Source organism: Scyliorhinus torazame, chromosome 21 (genome assembly GCF_047496885.1).
Source record: "Scyliorhinus torazame isolate Kashiwa2021f chromosome 21, sScyTor2.1, whole genome shotgun sequence".
In the NCBI taxonomy this organism is placed as follows: Eukaryota; Metazoa; Chordata; class Chondrichthyes; order Carcharhiniformes; family Scyliorhinidae; genus Scyliorhinus; species Scyliorhinus torazame.
Genome location: NC_092727.1, coordinates 113,813,167 through 113,835,531, shown reverse-complemented (window position 1 = coordinate 113,835,531; position 22,365 = coordinate 113,813,167). Strand labels below are relative to the sequence as shown.

Sequence of the window (22,365 nt, the reverse complement as noted above, 5' to 3'; positions counted from 1 at the left end):
GACTGGGGTGTGCTACCCTTGGTTTATGGACTTCAAGGGTGAATTAAGCAATTTGCTGATGAGAATAGGTTTATGCATGATATGGTGGCGGTGGTGGTATGCGAGCTGAACCACAGTCATTTCTGGATGTAATTTTTTATTCTTCATCTTCTTCTTTGAATAAAGAAGACGTGGGCAGCACTGACAGGATCAGGGTTTGATGTTCTTTCTTGATGGTCCTTGAAGTGATTTGCGGGATTTGAACCCATATTCCCATATGGGTCGAATGGCCTCCTTCTGCACTGTAGGGATTCTATGATTCCCATAGCATTAGCCTGGGCACCTGGGTTACTAGTCCAGTGAAATTCGCAGTGGATCACCATCTCCCAGTCATGTGGATACGCTCCAATAGGCAGGACAGTAAAAATACAGGATTATTCATGAATGGACAAAAAAGCCTCAAATGGTAAAATATATATCATTTATGTATGACGGACTTTTTTCTTTTTAAAAGAAACTCTTAAGAATTAGCAACCTTTGCATGAAAGTAAAAGATTGCGGATGCTGGAGATATGAAATAAAAACAAAGGTGTGGAGAGAGAAACTGAGTTAACGTTTCAGAACCAAAGAGTCAGATCGGACTCGAAACATTAACTCTGTTTCTCTCTCCACATATGCTGCCAGGCTGACTTGAGTTTGTTTAACAGCACTTTAGTAGCGATCTTAACATCCTATCTGACCCTTAACCGCTTCCAACCCCAAATCCTCTCCATTACCATGACTGCCAGATGATATCTCCGTTCTCCTGGACATCTCCACTTCTGCCTCACTTCAGCTGCTGTTGGAAATCCTCAATCATGCCTTTTTTACCTCTAGACTTAAATATTCCAATGCTCTCCCATTGACCTCCTACTTGGCAGAAGGGCAGCACGGTAGCATTGTGGATAGCACAATTGCTTCACAGCTCCAGGGTCCCAGGTTCGATTCCTGGCTTGGCTCGCTGTTTGTGCGGAGTTTGCACATCCTCCCCGTGTCTGCGTGGGTTTCCTCCGGGTGCTCCGGTTTCCTCCCACAGTCCAAAGATGTGCGGGTTAGGTGGATTGGCCATGATAAATTGCCCTTAGTGTCCAAAATTGCCCTTAGTGGGGTTACTGGGTTATGGGGATAAGATGGAGGTGTTGACCTTGGGTATGGTGCTCTTTTCAAGAGCCGGTGCAGAATCGATGGGCCGAATGGCCTCCTTCTGCACTGTAAATTCTATGATAACCCTCCGCAAACATGCATTCACCCAAATTTCTGTAGCCATTATGCTAATCTGCGACCAAGTCCTGTTCATCCTTATTTATATTACCCCCACTCGCTGATTTACATTGACCTCTGGGTCTGGCAACACAATTTTAAAAATTCTCATCCTCCCATTTTCAAATTCCTCCAGGACCTCGCCTCTCCTGATCCCTGTCATGGCCTCCAGCCCTACCATCCTTGGAGACATCTGTGCTTCTCCAATTTTCACCTTCTGCACATTCCGGACTTTGATCCCTCCACCATTGGTGGCTGAGCCTTTACCTAATCATGTAAACTCTGGAATCTCCCCCCCCCCCCCGCCTTAACATCTCTGCCCGTCTAACTCTCTAACCTCCTTGATGACACTCCTTGTATAATAAGTGTGAGGCCTCGATTGAAGGCAAAGCTGACAATAGTTAGGGGACGGAAGGAGGCTGGAGCATGAAGGTTTATTGGCAGAGAGTGGGCGACTGCCTGGTTATTAAAAGAGGCAGAGATAGGATAGTGAGGTTTGGATCAGGTGAATCTGGAATCCTACATTCGCCCATTTTAGTACAATTCCTCCAAGAATACAAAGAAAAACAGTCCACAATGGCTCTTACAAAAACTTGTTTTGTTAAAGGGGTCTGCTCATAACCTTTTAATTTCTTTTCCATTTAAATTCAGATCACTTCACTGTTTGGCAGGCAACTGAACTTTTGTAAAATTGAGAACATTTTAGCGGAAATGTTGCATTCTGAGGAAGTGGTGAAGGATGTATGTCAATTCTCATTATTGGAGCACATTTTCTAGAATGATACTTGCTGTGGTAGCAAGTGAAACCACCAGCCGATAAGTTACGTGTGAAGGTAGAACTTGTGTTCGATCAGAATGAATGTCTGGCAGACCACATCACCGGTCACCTCCTCGTCCACTGCTTGCGTCTCTCTTTTATACAAGGCATCGTGACAAGTGCTAACTTAAGTTATTCTCAAATTCTTAGTTAACATTCTCAAATCTTAAAAGCAAAGTTGAAAGATGCAATTTTAATTTTAATGTTCTACCTACCAATGCAAAAGATAAGTGATGGATCACTAGGACAATATCAACATTTTCAATGGGAGATGTAAGCCTTTAATTTATTTCTCAAGCTAATAAGAGGAAATCACCTTCGGAAGGCAATCCTAATCAAGTGTAACACTTCCAATTGAAGCACATCAGTCTAGTTAGATCACACCAACCTATTCTTTCTAGCTTTGGCTCAGCTTGGTTTGTACAGCACAGGTAGACAGAAGGGTTTAACAATATTACATCGGAGACACACAATGTTGAGGGGCCTCACTTCATGTGGTTAGGTTGTGGGGTTACGGGGATAGGGCAGGGGCGTGGACATGCGTGGGGTGCCCTCTCGAGAGGTCGGTGTGGACTCGATGGGTTCGAGTGGCCTCCTTCTGCGGGAACTCTATGTGGGGAGTGTGCAATCTGGATGCTGCAGCTACGAACTGTAGAATAAATCCTACACAACAGAAAAGTTTCAGTAATTTGGAGAATATAAAACTTAAAATAAGGCTAGAAGCCATGTTAACAAACGATCCTGAAAAGGAAAATCCTTCAACTCCCCTGAGGCATCAGTTCACAAGTGTGCTTCCTAATGTGGGCAAAGCAGTATAAACCAGGAATGTTCTGGGGTGAATTCTTGATCTGCATAGTATCAAAATAACTTCAGGTAGTAAGGGTCCTATAGTGGGCCAATGTGCCAATCTTGGGCAGCTATCATGGGATTCCTGTAGGAAGCTGTGTATATGCTTAGACTGGGAGAGGGTAGGGTTAGGTTTAGCTATAATCTCTCAAGCCCAGTCAAATTGTCTATCACTCTCCCACTAAGATCATGCACTTGACTGAGGAAGTGCAAAGAAGTCAGTATCTAGCACGGTAGCATTGTGGATAGCACAATTGCTTCACAGCTCCAGGGTCCCAGGTTCGATTCCGGCTTGGGTCACTGTCTGTGCGGAGTCTGCACGTCCTCCCAGTGTGTGTGTGGGTTTCCTCCGGGTGCTCCAGTTTCCTCCCACAGTCCAAAGATGTGCAGGTTAGGTGGATTGGCCGTGATAAATTGCCCTTAGTGTCCAAAATTGCCCTTAGTGTTGGGTGGGGTTGCTGGGTTGTGGGGATAGGGTGGAGGTGTTTGACCTTGGATAGGGTGCTCTTTCCAAGAGCCGGTGCAGACTCGATGGGCCAAATGGCCTCCTTCTGCACTGTAAATTCTATGATAATCTATGATTAATCTGGGACAAAGGTTCGGCACAACATCATGGGCCGAAGGGTCTGTTCTGTGCTGTATTTTTCTATGTTCTATGAATGTGCCTTCAGGGGAGATGGGTGACAATTAAGAGCATAAATGAAAAAAAATACTTCAATACAGCAACTGAACATGAGAAAACCACACCTAATTTTTACATAAACAGCTATAGGATTATAATAAAGCAGCCATTTTCATTCCTATATTTAAATTATACTGAACTCTATATTGAGAGAGATGCTGTGGATACTGGGATAGTTAGTAAATTTAAGGAGAAGTTAGGCACGTTTTTAATTGGTAATGGGTTGAAGGGTTATGGCGAACAGGCAGGATGGTGGAGCTAAGGCTAGGATGAGATTAGACATGATCGAATGGTGGAGCAGACTCAATGTGCCAAATGGCCTAATTCTGCTCCTATATCTTATGAACTTATCGGTAAATCTACCTCATACATTTCAGGATGAAATACATTCAGTTCCAGATTACTGTGTGATTAGAGTTATTTCACATACAGAATTTCACTTTCCCATCCGCACCTGTATTGCCCTGGCTCTGTGTCCCAGAGGACCAACTTCAAATCGTCACCCTGGTCTCATACCATCTAACTCTGGCCCACACCTTCTGCTCCTCTCCGAATTGCTGCTCAACCTCCACCCATCCTCATTCTGCTATCAGGCACCAATATTACCTCCATCGTGCCCTCCAAAGGATCACTACAGTGCAGGAGGAAGCCATTTGGCCCATCAAGTCTGCACCAACCCTCCGAAAGAGCACTACTTAGCCTCACTCCTTTGCCCTATCCCGTGACCCCACGCATTGATCTTGGCCAATCCATCTAACCTGCACATCATTGGACTGTGGGTGGAAACTGGAGCACCCAGAGGAAATCCACACAGACACAGGGAGACCGTGCAAACTCCACACAGTCACCCAAGGCCAAAATTCAGGTCCCTGGTGCTGAATATACGTTTGAAAACTCCCTCACTTTGCCAACTTTCTCTATTGTTATGTGTTGCATGTTTTGTCTGGCTTGCTTTATGTTGCAAGCAAATGCATGGTGTGAACACAGGGTGCAAGTTTTCATATTAGTTCAACTGCAACAGCAATAAAGGTGTTCTGATTGATCTCGAAAAGTTCCAGGATCATAAACATAACATCCATCACTTTTTTAAAAATCTCTTTGACACAGCCTTTCTGAAGCTTGCTTTCGTCTTCACCCATTGCTTTATTTCCCCTTGATGTCCCTGCCTTTCCCTTGTAACAGGAAAGATGTTGCGATGAAAATATTCCTCAAGACATAAAGTGCTCACTAAGTCTTGTGAGTGGCATAAAGTCTCAACCAGACATTGGTGTGTTCATGTTTCAGGGCTGCCAATCTTCAACATTGGCACGACGACATAGGGATGATTGAGCTTCCTTCCTAATTCGGTGGCAAATAGTACACGTTCCATTTACACTGTCAAACTGCCGGTGAAGAGTGGTGCTTGATTTCCACGTGGTTTGGTTTCACGTTTTAATCTATGCACAATGGTGAAGTGGGCTTCCCAAATATCAGCTGGTTGCTTTTAACATTGCCCAGCTCAGTCGTAGCCCACAAATGCGTAGAATTGTTCTTTCAGACATACTGGAGGAACCTAAAGTGTAAAGTCCTGGTTTATGGACCAACATAGAATTATGATTTATGATCACTTTACATAACCATATATGGACAACATTCTATATCATTTGCAGCCTATCTTCTGACAGTTACGGGAGATAGTCTGAATTTGGTTGTGTTGAGGATGTGGCTTTACAAGTTTGTCTGCTTTTGTAACAGGAAGTGCGTGCGAGTTGCAGATGTTTCACATAATTAATATGCAAGTTCTCATAAGTCTCAATTGTACATTTCAGTATTTAACAAATTCAAGTCTCGGTGACGTAGAAAAATGTACCTCTTCGAACCATAGAATCCCTAAAGTGTAGAAAGAGGCCATTCGGCCCATCACGCCTGCACCCACCCTCGGAAAGGGCACCCTATCCAGGACTAATCCCCCATCTTATCCCCGTAGCCCTACCTATCCTACACATCCCTGGACACTAAGGGGCAAGTTTATCATAGCCAATCCACCTAAAGGTGCACATCTTTGGACCGTGGGAGGAAACTGGAGCACCTAGAGGAAACCCACGCAGACACGGGGAGAATGTGCAAACTCCACTCAGACAGTCAGCCAAGGCAGGAATTGAATCCGGGTCCCTGGCGCTGTGAGGCATCAGTGCTAACCACTTTTCTAATCTCTTACTACACTGGAATTACTTAGGCTGGGATTTAACTAAATGGGAACAAAGTCCCAAGCGAGCGCAGTTTTGTACACCGAGGAGCTCCGCTCGCCGGGACGCCTCAGTGTAGCGGGAGATTGGGAAGCCATTTTTAACTGGCGTCCCGATCTCTTGAGCCCCAAAGCACTCCCTGAACCCCCTCACCCCCGCCAAGACCCCAAGCATTATGGGTGAGTCCCCAGCAGCCCCCCCCCCCCCGACCCCCCCCAAACACATTGGGAGTGCCAGGGTGCCCAACTGGCACCAGCAGTGCCAGGGTACCATCCTGCCCAAAGAGTATGCACCTGGGAGACCCCTAAGAGTGCCGTTCCATCTGGTCCCAGTCTGTGGAGACCAGTACTGAACGGCGCTCGTCCGAGGTCTCCGAGGCGAAGGGGATAGATCCGAATGCCTCAGGTGACTGCACATTAAAGTGAGACTGGCTGTCTCGCATTAATATGCAGATTTGCCTCAAAGGGATCCCGCCCACACCGGGCAGGATTTACACCGTAATGTCTCGCGAGATCAATTAGATCTCATGAGGCATTGTGAGCGGGGCAGATCTCGGGAGCAGGGGCTCCCAGCTTCTATTGGCCACGCTGCGCCGTGGCGAGCTGCTTTTTGGGTGCAGTGTGGCCGTTCGATTGCACCTAAAGGGGGCGATTCTCCGAGCCCCGCGCCTGGCCGGAGAATCGCCGCAACCGTGCCACGACGCCCCGGCACCGCGCGTGATTCTCCGAGGTGCGGAGATTCGGTGCCATCTGCGCCGGCGCGTTTGACGCGGCATGGGGCCGCCAATTCTCCGGCCCGAATGGGCCGAGCGGTCGCGTGGCTACGACAGAGTCCCGCCAGCGCTGTTCACCCCTGGTCACTGCCGGCGGGAACTCTGCGCGAAGGGTAGGGGGGGGGGCGGCCTGTGGGGCGGGGAAAAGCGCTCTTTTCCCCACCCAGGGGGCCCTCCGATGGGGGCTGGCCCGCGTCGGGGCCCACCGATTGGCAGGCCGGCCTCTCGCTCTCTCCCTCTTCCCCCCCCCCCCCCCCCACGGGCCTACTTTGTTGCACGGCCGACCCCTGAATCCCCACACCATGTTGCGTCGTGACCGGCCCGCTGAAGAAGTCCCCCACGCATGCGCGGGTTGGCGCGGCGCCCATTTGGCGTCGGGAAGGGAGGCTGAAATGGCAAGAACCGCTCCAGCGCCATGCTGGCCCCCTGTGGGGGACAGACTCGGTCGTCCCCGTGCCCGATTCGCGCCATCGTGAAACGCGATGGCGTTCACGACGGCGCGAACACTCTGTCTCCATTTTGGAGAATCGCCCCCAAAGTCTTTCAAAATTGTTTCCAAACAAACTGCGGATTTTTGTTAATACCAACTTAACCTAAACCTAACACAGGGAACGAGTGATCTTTTTTCTGTCTCTCTACAAAATGCAGCACCTTAATCCCACTGGAGTCGATGTTAGTCTTCACTTAAATCACCTGTCCTTGTCAGATTCTCATTCCATTGGTTTTGATGATGGATTCTATAAAATGCTGGTGATTTTGCTCGTTATATTACAGTACTCCCCAGGAGGCAAAGACAAAAATCTATGCCACATACTAGATACGGCCATTTGCCGTTGAGGAGACGTAGCTTTGCTATCCAATTTACCAATCCAGAACGTCTCTGTGGTGTGTCCCAGGCTATTCCCTTGCAGCTCCTGATTGGTACAAAGCAATTGGGCTGGATTAACCTGGGTTGGTGGGAAGCACCAATTGCAAATACAACAAAATAGGCAATAGGAATTCAAATGTTGCCCACGCCACTGTTAACGTCACTATTTTTCTCAAAACCTTTTGCAATGTCATTTATTTTGAATTAATGTAAAATAATTTAGTGGCGATGGTGCCTGCCAATGTAAAATGTCTCTAAACCTGTTGTATAGTCTTTGGTTTAGAAGGCGAATTGGTGTGCAGTTCTGGAATCCACATTATAGGAGGGACATGATAGCACTGAAAAGGATGCAGAGGAGATGTTACCTAGGCTGGAGAGTTTTGGTTATGAAGAGAGATTGGGGTTGTTTTCCTTGGAGCAGAGGAGACGGAGGAGGGAAATGACTGAGATGTATAAAATTCTGAGGGGCACAGATAGATTAGACAATAGAAACCTTTCCCATTTTTCGAGGGATCAATGATCAGGGGGTGTAGATTTAAAGTAAGGGGCAGGAGGCTTAGAGGGGATGCGAGGAAAAACCTTTTTACCCAGAGGGTGGTGGGAGTCTTGAACTCGCTCCCTGAAAGAGTGGTGGAAGCAGAGACCCTCATAACATTTAAAAAGTATTTAGATAGGCTATGGGTCAAGTGTTGGAAAATAGGATTAGAATCAGGTGGTTGATTAGAATCAGGTGGTTGATTATGACCGGTGCAGATGTGATGGCCCAAAGGCCTTTCCTGTGCTATAGACCTCTGTGACTATAACATGCACTGACAAAGTAGCCATTCCTTAAATACTGTCAAACATGTCGCTAGGAGATGTCATACTGGCCACCAGACTTTCGATATGTTATTCTTCCTCCACCTCAAACAACTTGTTCAGTCCGGAATATGATCGATTTGCATAGATTTCGCTGTTCATGTGAAAAACTCTAGCGTATAAGCAAATTAGGCGAGAATCATTTTATAGTTAAAGAATTAAAGAGCTCATCTATACATCCTCATGCTATCTCAAAGTGTTTTTCTTTCTTCTTTCATGGCGAATGGGTGTCGCTTGTTTTACAGGTGGATATCCATTAACCAAATTCGGCAAAAAAGGACATCCCGAAAATACACAATTGTTCTATTGTGATCCTATAGTTCAGTACAAACACTGGTTTCCGCTCTTCCGTTCTGGTTCCTGTCCCTGAGGTCCTTTTCCTGCCTCCGTTTCTTAGCAGGTAGGAACGGTGGAGGGGCTGGAGTATCGAGCCGGAGCCCCAAAACTGCAATTCCGCCAGCAGGATTGCCCTGCTCGATTGTCCCCATCCCCTGCCAGTCACATAATGGACCATGCAATGACGGGAACCCCATTTTAATACATTTAAATAGAATTACTGGGTCTCCCCGCTGTAACATCCCCCCCTCCCCTCGCCCGCCCCTCCCCGATGGAAAGTCTCTTCCCCAATCCCCGGCAGCGTGATGTCACGCCAACCTAGTTCAGGACAGGTTTTGGAAAACGGAGAACCAGCAAACAGAACCTGCCGGGGGCGCAGAGGCAAGCAAAGCCCCTGGGGGGGGGGGGGGGTCAGACCTGGGTAGTACCCTGGCACTGTCCAAGTTGCTGGCTCATTCAGGCCTCACCCTGCTAGCATAATGTCGTGGAACCCACCTCCTGCATTTTGTTCCCTCCCAAAGTGTTTAAACATCGGCAGGAAAAGCAGGCAGCGCAGTCCGTGAGCTGCACACCGCTTTTTCCGCCCAAGTTGACACTTTGAAAAGAAATTGGAAAATTCAACCCCGGTCTAGAAGCCTTACCCCAACTAGGACAAAAACCCAACGTTCAAGTACAAGCTTCAATGAGCACCACTTGCTCTCAATGCACTCAGAAGGAAGACCTGGTCTACTCTTAGAGGGAGCTGCATTTCTAACAGTCCCCATTGCTGGCATAGCCAGCATTTGTCACCCATCCCCAATTGCCCTTCAGACGTTGTTGGTGATCCATTTTCTTGAACCACTGCAGTCCATGTGGTGTAGGTACACCCACAGTGCTGTCAGGAAGGGAGTTCCAGGTTTCCGACCCAGCAACAGCACCAGATTTCCAAGTCAAGATGATGCGTGACTTGGAGGGGAACTTTCAAGGTGGTGATGTTCCCAAGTGTCCGATTCCCTGGTCCTTCAACTGGTAGCATTTGTGGAACTGGAAGGTGCTGTCAAAGGGGGTTTGGCACATTTAGCATCTAATGAATTACTTTTGAAGTTCAGGCACTGTTGTTACATTGGTAACAGTGGCAAATAATGAGGTAAATGATCAGCTAATTTGTTTAGGGTGAAGAATCAATATGATCTGGACAATGGGAGAATTCCTTGCTGCTATTTAATAGGGGGAATGGGCCTTGGTTTAACAGCTCATCCAAATGGCAGCACTCCTGACAATGTTTCATTACCGTTATCACTCAACTGAACTCTCAGCTTCGATTAAGTGGTCAAGCCCTGGAGTAAGAACATAAACCCACAACCCATATGATTCTCAAGAGGATATGGAGTTTCCAATGTGTATGCAAGACGGCTGATTAACAACTCGTGTGGTTCTGGTTGCTTTGTCACTTCAAGCCACCCATCAGATTTTGCTACCCTCAGCATTGTGGAATTGCTGAGCTAATAGATTCTTCGAAGAAAAGTGCAAAGGGTATTTCCCTCCCATATTCATCAACTGATCACCTTTTTCAGAAATGTGCGTCATGTATTCACTGACAAAATGTCCCCAAGTTACTGGTGACACTGAAATGGGTCAGTCAGCTACTCACTGCCCTGACAAAAAGATTTTACATTTGTGTTCTTGTGGAGACTGCCTTATACGGTTATCAACAAAACCTTGAATACTTACCATAAGACACAGGAGCAAAAGTAGGCCATTCAGCCCATCAGGTCTGCTCTGTCATTCAATGAGATCATGACCGATCAGATACGATAATCGTCAACTCTAATTCCCTGCCTTATCCCCATAACCCTCGATTCCCTTACTGATTAAAAAATTGTCTATCTCAGCCTTGAACATACTTAATGACCCAGCCCCAACCGCCCTCTGATATAATAACCACAGATACACTACCCTTGGAGAAGGTAGCATAGTTCCTCCTCAACTACATCTTAAATGGGCGACCCTATACTCTGAGATTATGCCCTTTGGTCGGTCCAAGGATTTCCATTCAAACAGGAGTTCCACACAACACATCAAATGTCAAGATTTAACTTCTTCTGCGTTCAGGTTGAGCATATCATTGAAAAGACTCAAACATTCTATACTGGCAGACAAGGAGAATATATCAACATCCTACTTACTATTCCAGCACTAGGATGATTTCTGAAGTCGTCTCGTACACTTCGTGCAAGTCCACCACATGAGAGTTGCTTTTTGCTATCTCAAGGATTGCAATCTCATTAATAATATCCATGCGGCAATCCTGTCCCTTCCTTCGTTTCCGTAAGAACTTGGCAGCATACTCCTTTCCAGAGGCATTTTCCATGCATTTCTTGACAACAGCAAACTTTCCCCTGTCAGCAAAAGAAAATATCCACATCATTAGATGGTGCTTTTAGGTAAAGAATAGTGTTCAACATAGGAAGAAGACATTCAGACTTAGAACGATAGGTCTTCACTCTCAAGTTGGATAATGTTTTCTGAACATTCAGCTGCTCCAGCCGATATCAACACTATGCAACTGGGCAGGAAGGCTGCAGACTTAAAGATCATACTTATTCAATGTGTATTGTGGGAAATAGTCAGTCTTGTATTGCTCCAGGTTTTACAATTACCAAGCTAGTCTAAAATCTCAACTGCTCGTTCTAACTTACTCTAACTTGGGATTAATGGTAGTATGAATGGCTGAACATCATTCCAAAGTGCCAGCCTTCATGATCACAGTAGTGAACACTACCTGTACCAGCAGAGGTTATTCATGGAGGCCCCGCCTTGCCAATCTTGCCCCTCACCTGAGGTGCGGTGATCCTCAGGTTAAATCACCACCAGTTAGTTAGCTCTTCCCTCAAAGGGGAAAACAGCCTATGGTCATCTGGGACTATGGCGACTTTACTTTTTAAACTTACTAGTGAATACTGAAGTTCTAAAGTGAAAGCATATGACATTGTCTCTGACACTGCCATGCCAAGGATATGAATCATGATTGCAGAACTATTGTATGTCTACACCATATAAATCGGGACAGCTCACGTCCCCCATGTTGAAGATTGGGTGAATGAGATCCAATCTGGCCACAAAGTCAGGACAGCACACAATTTGGCTGGAGATTGAATCAAAATAGAGGCAAAAGATATATCCAACCACTGGGAAAGGTAAAGAATTGCTCCTGTTCCTCTTTTTAAATATAGCCCATGATTTGTGGCTCCTAATTGTGGACTTTCCTTGCGTGCATCCAACCCAAGTCAGCGGCTCTGCCTTCAGACCAAAACCTCAGGAATGGAGAGCAGAGAAGCAGATTTGTTTTCATTTTGTAAAGAGGTCAGAAATCACTGAACAGTTAGACAGAATCTTTTCACATTTACATTAATGGCTATTTTAACGACCTGGAAACTCCCAACAACCATGCATGGAGACCTCAATCTTGGTCATAACCAAGAAGTTTGGGATGCTTGTGGTTATTTGATGGTCATTAGTTTCTGATTTTATATGTTGCTTTAAATTTGAAAACAAAAAAGCAAACGGCACTTTAAGGATGTACACAGAACGTGAACGGTGTAATTCACCGCAGCAATAATATTGCAATGAATGCAATAGTTTTCACAATTAAAGTATTTCCACCTCAAATACTTGGTCCTGTTTTTCACGTCTCTTTTGCATATGAGCTACAGTGGAATGCAAGAAACTCCCTGGAGTCCCCACATCTTTTCCCTCGAATCATTTAGAATTTTTTTTATTTTTTAAAAGTCAATAAAATGTGGTGGTTTGGAACCTTTCCAAATATCTTGGATCTTGCAGCACGGAAGGAGAGGGAGTAACAAAACATTGCTATTCTGAAGACAGAGGCGATTATGTTGCATACAGTTCAGACATCAGATTTAATGTTTACTGATATCTCCCACCCCTCACTCCCAAATTTTCTCCCAAACCGTTCCAACCATCCATCATGTTTCAATCCGCTGGGGCCTGGGAGGGAGGCTTTTTTCCCTCGAGATTTACAACTTTGGAAACATTTTGGTAGCCAAATGATATAATTGGCTAGCAGAAGGTTATTGGGCTTTGCTAAGTGTTGAAGGAGTGTATTTCTCCACTGAGATCCAGCATAACCTTTTCCATTCTAATGGTGTAAATGCTGCTGCATTTTCGAACAGGCAATGTCAACCACAAGGCTAAAAGTACAGCCAGGAGTTCAACCTTTCACGTAACCAGTCTTCAATCTAACGGTTCAATATGAGTCAGTCAAGTGTGGCCAGCTGATCAGACAAGATGGAACACGCAAAGCTAGTGCCAGATAGTAATCACTTCCTCCATTTGGTACTCCACATAGACACCAACCAAAGAAAGTATCTAGCAGGCAATAACAACTCTAGAAATGAGAAGTGGCAGCACTGACCATGGTGGCAAGAATGCCCAATGTACTTAATACTTTTACTGAAGATAAATGGTTGCTAAGTCAATATCTTCAGCAATGAACTATTTTGACTCAGTTAAAATGTTATAATTAATTACTTGCCACTCAGCGCATACCAAACAGTCTAATCCTTCATCCCATGGGTTTAATTATTTCACTTTGTTAAAAATTTTAAATCTTCCAGTTTTATACAGTCATTCTAACCTGTAGAGATATGCGGGTTTCAACACTTATCAGGGCTAAAGAGCTTAGTTTGAATCAAGGTATATATTGGTCTCGAAGGTTGCTGCCTTGAAGTGAATGCTAGCCGCATAAAATATCAGACTAGACAAGCAACAGGATGTGGGGATCCACTTATAGTCAGGGTTGCTGCTGCTGAGAGTTTGAATTTCATACTTTGGTTTCCTTCATTTTAAATGGATGGTTTTTGACACAAGTGGTGTGCCCAGCTTAGCTAATGGCTGTTGTTGACAGGATGAACCAAAAGAGTTGGTTAATAATAATAGCTTATTGTCACAAGTAGGCTTCAATGATGTTACTGTGAAAAGCCCCTAGTCGCCACATTACGGCGCCTGAACCCGCGCTGCTGGCCTTGTTCTGCATTACAAGCCAGCTGTTTAACCCACTGTGCTAAACCAGCCCCAGTATCTTGAATGGAACAGAAAGGAATATGCTTGACAATAGAGAAGGAAAAGAGAAAAGAGTCAAAGGATGGGCAGAGGTGATGAGAAAGTGAAACACAGGATTACAAAAGTGCTCCCAAGTAGACATACAGGAGACATGGACAAAATGAGAGCTATTCACAGTGCTGTGCAATCAGAAACCTATTTGCGTGTCTGCCTGTAGTAATCCTACTTAAAATGGTACAAAAGGACTGGATATATTCACACATTCTATATTGGTCACTGCCTGTAATGATCAAGCATTTAAGACAATTAAAATCTCCTTGCCAAAACTAGAACCCATCTTTCATAGTCAGAAGTGCAATTTGGACGTTCTGAACACCTCAATGGCAGGTTTTCAAAGGAACTTCCCAGTTGTGACATTGCGAATCTGCACCTGAAGTATTATTAATGTACAGCTAAATTTTCCTTGGTGAGATTTAACAGGTTTACTCGCACTTTGTAAAGCACAGCAGTGCTGGGCAGTTTTTAGTCGACGGAAATAAATGTCATGAAATGTCAACAAGTCCCGAAAAAAGCATTACCATTCTTTTGCGAGCACATTATGTTCTGATCAGGTGAGAAGCGTGTGCACCAATTTATTCAGCTACAGGGGAGCAATCCTCAGCAATGCGGTGTGCATTGTGTGACCAGAACTACACACAACAAATTACTCCTCATTTGGGCAATTTGATTCCACTAAATTCAAAACGCTTGGTTCCATACAAGATGCCGCATGGTTAAAGAAAACGGAGTCTTCACTGCATCAAACAATGTATTCACTTCATAAACTGGATGCAACGATAATTATTCAAATATAATAAATTAATACACATGGATAGAATCTCTGAGGGGCACATAGGTACAGGGATTTTTGTTTTTAAAAAGGTTGCTTGAATAATTAGATATATATTACAATAGACAGATGCAGATATTCCATTCTTGAATCAGTTTTAGCTGTCACAACCTGTTTTTACCTGGGCGTAATGCCCACTCTGTAGAAATACGGCTACATTTCCACGTGATTAAGAAAACACCCACAGTGCATCCAATTTTATAGTTTTGTCTGCAGAATAACCTTCCTAAAAATGTAAACATTGATCTTTAAATACTGTGCATTCTGAATTACGTTTTGTATCTACAATCATATTAAAACACCTGATTGTATTATAAATGGATTGAGTCAGCTCATTATAGTTCCTTTCTTTCCCAGAAAGATTGATCAAAAGACTCTCAGTGCTGGTTGATATGCTGAGCGCTTGTAGCTAGGTCCAAGCTAAGGAGCACTATTTGGTTACGGAGCTCTTGGCAAACTCGGGCTTAGCTCCAGGATGATTTGGTCCACAGACTAGACCCCATGAAACATCAGTTCCACGTTGCTCGTTATAAATAATCTATTCTTTTGTGGCGACTAGGGGATTTTCACAGTAACTTCATTGCAGTGTTAATGTAAGCCTACTTTTTTAATTTTAATCATAGAATTTAGAATTTACAGTGCATAAGGAGGCCATTCGGCCCATCGTGTCTGCACCGGCTCTTAGAAAAGAGCACCCTACTTAAGCCTACACTTCCACCTCATCCCCGTAATCCAGTAACCCCACCTAAACTTTTGGACACCAAGGGGTAAGTTAGCATAGCCAGTCACTTACTGGAATTCCTCAGTGCAGCGAAAGATCTGGACGCGATTTATAAATGGCATCCCAATCTGTGGCGCTCCCGAAGCAGCCCCAATCCCCTCCCCCCCCCCCCCAAAGCCCCAACATACTATGGAAGGGTCCACCAGCCTTCCCAACCCTCCCCCCCAATACAATCAAGCAGGGCACCCCTGGCCGGATCGCCACCAGCAAAAAATACCAGCTTGGCACCATGGCAATGTCCCTTCAGCTGGCAGTGGCATGCTGGCACCCAGGTGGCAGTGCCAGGGTGTCAGTCTGGCACCAGCCATGCCAGGGTATCACCCTGTCCAAAGGGCATGCACCTGGGGGCCTCCACTCCCCTGGAGATCCCCACGAATGCTGTTGCATCTGGTCAGAGTTTGTGGAAACCAGCACTGAACAGTGCTTGCCTGAGTTCTCCCAGGCAAAGGAGATTGATCCCACCCCTCAGGTACCCAAGGAATCTGCACATTAGAGTGAGACTAGCTGTCTCGCAAGGTGTTGCGGGCCGGGTAAATTTCCACTATGGGAAAATGTTGGCCCTCATGTGCTCTCTCTGTTTCCTTTTTGCATTAACCTCACGCTCTGATGTAGATTTTCCTGCAAGCAGCTGCTCCCAGTCAACTCTTGCCAGATCCTGTATCATCCTATTAAAAATGGCACTTCCACAATTCAGAAGCTTTATTTCCTGCCCATCTTTGGCCCTTTCCATAACTTCATTAAATCCTACTGAGTTATGGCCACTATCACCAAAATGCTCCCTCACTGAAACTTCTACAACTTGCCTGGCTTCATTCCCCAAGACTACATTCAGCACCGCCCTCTCTCTCATAGGACTTTCTACGTGCTGGCATAAAAGGTTCACCTGGATACATTTTAAGAATTCTGACCTGCTCTAAGCCTTTTACACTTTGACTATCCCTGCTAGTGCTGGGGAAGTTGAAATCCCCTATATTGTTACTGTATTATTCTTACATTTCTCAGAGATTTGTCTACATATCATAGAATTCATAGAATTTACAGTGCAGAAGGAGGCCATTCGGCCCATCGAGTCTGCACCAGTTCTTGGAAAGTGCACCCTACCCAAGGTCAACACCTCCACCCTATCCCCATAACCCAGTAACCCCACCCAACACTAAAGGCAATTTTGGACACTAAGGGCAATTTATCATGGCCAATCCACCTAACCTGCACATCTTTGGACTGTGGGAGGAAACTGGAGCACCCGGAGGAAACCCACGCACACACGGGGAGGATGTGCAGACTCCGCACAGACAGTGACCCAAGCCGGAATCGAACCCGGGACCCTGGAGCTGTGAAGCAATTGTGCTAACCACAATGCTACCGTGCTGCCCTACAATGCTACTGTGTCCATCTGTCCCTGAGGTTATGTATACATGAACCATTTTATTTTACAAGGCTGATAAAATGGAGGCGAGCTGTTGCGTGTAAGCTGCGTTGGATGTCTTTGAATTTCTGATGATTGGTTTCTCTGAACATGAAAGGACCTGGAACCTGAATCATTGATTTGATGTTATCTGGATTTTTGGAAACCTCACCGCTTGAGCTAAAAGTGCCCAAGGGAAGAAGGGCCCACGGCCAACTCGAGTTCTATATTTAAACTATTTGTTCAAAACCCATTGAAAGTTTGTTTATTGTCAACTTCGCGGCTAACCATAAAAAGTTAAAGGAAAATGAGTGAAAATTGGACCAACAGCTAATTGACAGTACTCTTGGTCTGTGTCACATCTGCCTGTTGCCGCTTCTACACCAGAATTGTCAGCATGGGTGACAGATTCCTTTCAAATTAAGCATTTGACAAATCCAACAATTTTCATTTACTTAGGACCTATAACATAGGGAAAACATCCCCAGACACTTCACAGCAGCTCACAGAAAAACGAGCCAAAGGGAGAGGTGAACAAGACCTGAATTATTGCACTGATAGGAAGGATCCCCAGCTTAGCCAAAATGCCCAAGACCTAAATCTCAAAGTCCCTCCTCTAAACTAGGCACCTACCATTTCCTTGGGGGGGGGGGGGGGGGGGGCTGTCCAGGTGAATGAGGACAGGTTGCACTTTACACATCTATGGTTCACGAAGGCAATTGCACACATAAAAGTGCAACAGTCTTCAGTTAAATTTAATTTTCGTTAGTGGCAGCTGAATAGATGGTCTTCAAATTAGTGACAAAGAATCAATGAGCTCTTATACTTTTGAGTTAATCCAGCCAAACCTAGTAGTTGATGGTTAAACCAGCAATATGGGAATACAAATTAGCAATAGTTACTTTGGAGACTTCCTGTTAACGTCCCGGAAACTAAGGATGAGCAATTAACTCAAGTGGACACACCCTTTAAATTGATACTCTAACCATACAAGTGATTTGGCAGTACTCAAGGTTTGTAAACAGGAGGAAGACATGACGATGCACAATAATGGGACAATTATGTGGTGGTGCCATCCTTTGCTAACTTCAAATTTCAAAAAATATTCTAAAACAATTATATTTCATATCTAGCAGTGGAGCAGGTGTCGAGTTGCACAAGTACGTTATTCACGGACACTCCGTGTAGGTAGCCTTGCTGACACCACTCGAGTGCCCATCTAAGGACAAGTGGCAGACACTGCCATTATCCAACACCTTTATTCCCAATTTCCAGAAGGATAATCTGTGCTGTTCTTACCCAAAATAGATTAAATGAATCAAAAAGTGTTAATAAATAAGGGCAGTATGAAATTGTAGACTGTTACAGGGGAAGAACCAGGTGGAGCTGCTTTTTGCCTTACGAAACGTGCAGTGCACTCGCAATGTGTGCCCCAGGCCTGTTTGTAATGGAGTCTCAGGCCTCATCTGCACAAAGGTGCCAACTGTAGATGTCAGGTGGATGTTCCAATGTAGCTCGCTGGGCAGGGTCCTGGGAATTTTGATTGTGTCAGATGCCAAGCCAGCCCCTCAAGCACGTCCTGGAAGGCCAGGTAGCGGAAGAAAAAAATCCAAAAGTGTCAGGCCTAGAGGATGACCTCCCTGCTCCACAAAAATGAAACAAAGGCCATTCTTGTCTTTTTCTTGACGGTTTCCAGCTGTTCCTTTAAAGAACAAATGGACCGACCGTATGGATCACCAGCTCTGCCTAGCTGATGACCAATTCCGGATGGGGCCCTATCAGCGAGGCTCCGACTCTAAATTTGCATATGCTGGGCATCTAACATCCAATTTGGGAGCTGACACACCCCGAGGGGAAATTGGGCCCAGTGAGATCACACCCCGAAACAATCCCTCCCGACCTCAATTTCTTTTGTCTAAAGTGACCGAGAGACAGGATTGAATTTCGCTACCAAAACGGTCAGGTCTATCCCAAGGTTATTCCAAGGGGCCTTTTGACAGCACCAGCCCCCTGTCTGATATCCCTTTAGTTGCACCTTAATGGCATTTCTAGTTAAACTCCATGTCTGTCGGCTCAACGCAAGCACTATATTTCATCTGACAGTATTACTTATTCTGAAGCGCTGACAAAATGAATAAAGCTTTGCACACAGCAGAATTCATGTGGGATTCCTGGCGGCAAGCCAAAATTTCTCCACCTTTTGGCAGTAAAATTCCACTGATGACCAATGATGACATTTGTTTGTTGCGACTGCCACCTAGAACCTGCACTCTCCCTCTATTCATGAACACAGGCTTGGGCAGGCACTCGCTGTCACTGTTTGTTTCACACACACAATCACACTGTGTTATGAGAAATACAAAATATTAAAGCAAACTCTGCATGATAGGGCAGGACTGGAGTACAAAGAGAAATTCAGCAAGTCTTGTAACATTTCTTTAAAGTTAGTTATAGATGTCATAATATACACCAGTATATCATGGTGCAGACACACACTGATGGACACACAGTGGGACCAATCAACATACACAATACCACAGCCAATCACCAGTGAGAGCACACACACTATAAAGACAGGGGACATCAGAGTTCCCGCTCATTCGAGTAGCAGCTAGCTAGGAGGACAGAGCTCACAGCCTGCAACACAGACATTCACCATGTGCTGGGTGCATCAACTGGTTAGGACAAGGCAAAGGTCTTTAGTTAAAGCTGGTATTGTATTAACCCACAGTTCAAGTATGTTTAAATAGTTAAACTTTTAATAAAATAGTGTTGCACTACTTCAAGTGTTGGTGACCTGTACGTGATCCAGAACACCCAACACATCAATAGAAAGGAAGAAGGTTCCACTGAGGAAGGACAGTTCTCACACAATCAAGGAAAATCGCAATTCAGATCACAATGGGGACCGCAGTACTTGCGAACTGGCCGAATATAATGTTTCCTTAATTTAGATGTATTTTACTGAAAAATAAACCAACCTCCTACGCCCTCAATAGTGTAAACCATGCACAAGATCTGGTCCAGATCCTTGAATAGGATGCCACCTGTATCTCTGATGGACAGGAATACACCAGGGGCTGTGCAGGGTAATATGTCAAATCCCTCCCTCCTCACTTCATAGAAGGAAAAGACAGACAGTTGTAAAGCAGGTTTTAATAGCTGACCATGACCGATTCGATACTTTGACCCAAAACAGGTTTTTGGGTGCTCACTCCCAGAAGTGTTGTACCCTTCTTAGCAATTCCAATGAAGCCCAACAGAAACAGGACGAGCCACAGCCTAGCTCTAGCTTCACGCAATAAAAGACTAAAGTACATCTAGTGCTTTATGGGCCCCCATAAGATGGCATATGAAGGACATGGGGAATATTAATTTGCAGCAAACACATGCTGGGATTACTTTATAACAGGTCATTGCCTTGCTAACATTATTCCCAGCAAGCATTTAGATTCATTCTCAGTTAACCCTCTTTAACAGAAACTCAGGTTTGCTGCTGTGGTTAATGTTTGATATTTGCTGAATGTTTGCAGAGCTCAGTTAGCGTGTGTTTAAGGCTCACATGGCGTTTACCTATTTAAAATGCAGCAAGGTGGAGAAGTGTTTCCTACTGAACAAAACTAAAACGTGTCCTGAAGGTCTAAAGGAGAATTAATATGATCCACAAGGTACTTGGTTCAGACCTCAATGGGTAAGGTGGTCTATGTTAGGCCCTTCCAATCTCAGTATTATCTCTTCAAACATACCTTGTTGCATTCAACCTTCTGAAATAAGTGGAGTTGCTTACTAATATTGAAATCATCTATGTGGCACGCCTCTTGACATAATTCATTTTTTGAGTGGATTGTAACATCAAAATTAAGTTCTTTAGGAGTCGATTAAGTTCCTTAGGAATCGATCATCCTGAATCATATAACTGTTGCATGGTGAAGGGCTCGTGTCCTCATGGATTTCGGGTTACTGTGAAGTCGCTGTATGAGTCAACTGTCTCTCAATAGATGTTTCATGTAGTTTTACATGGCTCAGCACATGCTAACAACATCAGAGCTATGGACAGATGAAAACGAAAAACAGAAACATTTCAATTGGCTCACCATACCCATCACCTCATGAATAATGCTATTCATGCGGAGAATGTTATTGTTTTGTTCAGTCTGAACTAGAGGAACTGCTTTGCACATTTGACACAAAAACAGAAAACTCTGGAAAATCTCAGCAGGTCTGGCAGCGTTTGAGGAGAGAGAAGAGAGCGAAGGTTTCAAGTCTGGATGACGCTTTATCAAAGCTGACAAAGAGTTATCCAGACTCGAAACGTTAGCTTGCTTCTCTCTGCACAGGTGCTGTCAGACCTGCTGAGATTTTCCAGTATTTTCTGGTTTCGTTTCAGATTCAAGCATCCGCAGTAATTAGCTTTTATCTTAAGTGGTGTACGTTGAAACTGGTTTCATGTTCCTCCCGCCTCTTCCCAAGCTTTCCCGTTACAGTTTGTATATTTTATTATCATTGAGAAATAGCGGCATTTTCAGTGCCTTTGGAACTCCATTCTGCTGCTCAAACTGCAAATGGTGCTCAATGAGAAAAATGCTGATATGTGTGGCTTTTTTTGCACTGAATTACATTTCTTGCCCCAGATGCTACTCAAATGTCTTCAGTTATCAGTTCAGCTGCAATCAACAAACCTTCTACTGGAGCTGCCACTCAATCAGAAGAAAACGATTTGTATTTATAATGGTGCCTTTCATGAATACAGAAATGTCCCAAAGCACTTTACTGCCAATTAACAACTTTTGAAGGGCCATCCCTGTGGCATTGCGGGAATTGCTACAGTTTGCCCACAGCAAGCTCCCACTAATAGCAATGTGACAATGGCCCGGATCTTCAACGAAGAGCAGTCATCGTCAGATTGCCGCGCGGTCAAATTTTTCAACACCTGGATGGGGCTCAGAACTCCTTGCTGGCTTTTCCAGAAATGTGGAGCACAGCATTCATCCGAGAGCTCTGACGCGGCACTCTTGGTAAGAAGGCAAGACACTTTCCTCCTGACACGCATGCTACCAGCTGAACCACAGGTAACATGAAAAGGATAAGATATATCTACAAGATCCAGGTGGTAGACTAAAGGGACACCCACTAAATGTTTTTTTTCATTTGACAGAAGCTCAGGTTACTGAGTCACAGAATATTCTATTTTGTGGGACCATAATATTCCTTTAGGTGACACTTTACTTTCTGAAGTGGCCTTTGGAGCCATTTAAGGAATGTTCCATCCATCAGGTTGCTGGCTCATCATTCTCCATCCCAGCCAATTTAGCTGAAAAATCCTATGTGTATGGTGGGATATCGCTTAAATCTAATCGAATACAAAATACTTTCTGGCAATGGCATGACAAAACAGCATCCTTTATAATAATGTGTGTAGTGAGTGGTGTAAAAACAAAAAGCACTGGAAGTACTCAGTAGGTCTGGCAGCATCTGTGGAGAAAGAAACAGTGTTGTTTTGAGTCCCCAATATGACTTTTCTTCAAAACCATACTTAGTTTCGCTCAT

At 44.7% G+C, this 22,365-nt stretch overlaps 1 protein-coding gene across 1 annotated transcript in view; it reads right to left on the bottom strand.

The window, feature by feature from the left end:
* LOC140398529 (serine/threonine-protein kinase 17A-like) overlaps nucleotides 1–22,365 on the bottom strand; it is a 60,054-nt gene that overhangs the window by 23,823 nt on the left and 13,866 nt on the right. The window contains exon 2 of the mRNA XM_072487302.1: nucleotides 10,848–11,060. Within this exon, the coding sequence (XP_072343403.1) occupies nucleotides 10,848–11,060 (213 nt within the window). The remainder of the gene's footprint in view (nucleotides 1–10,847; nucleotides 11,061–22,365) is intronic.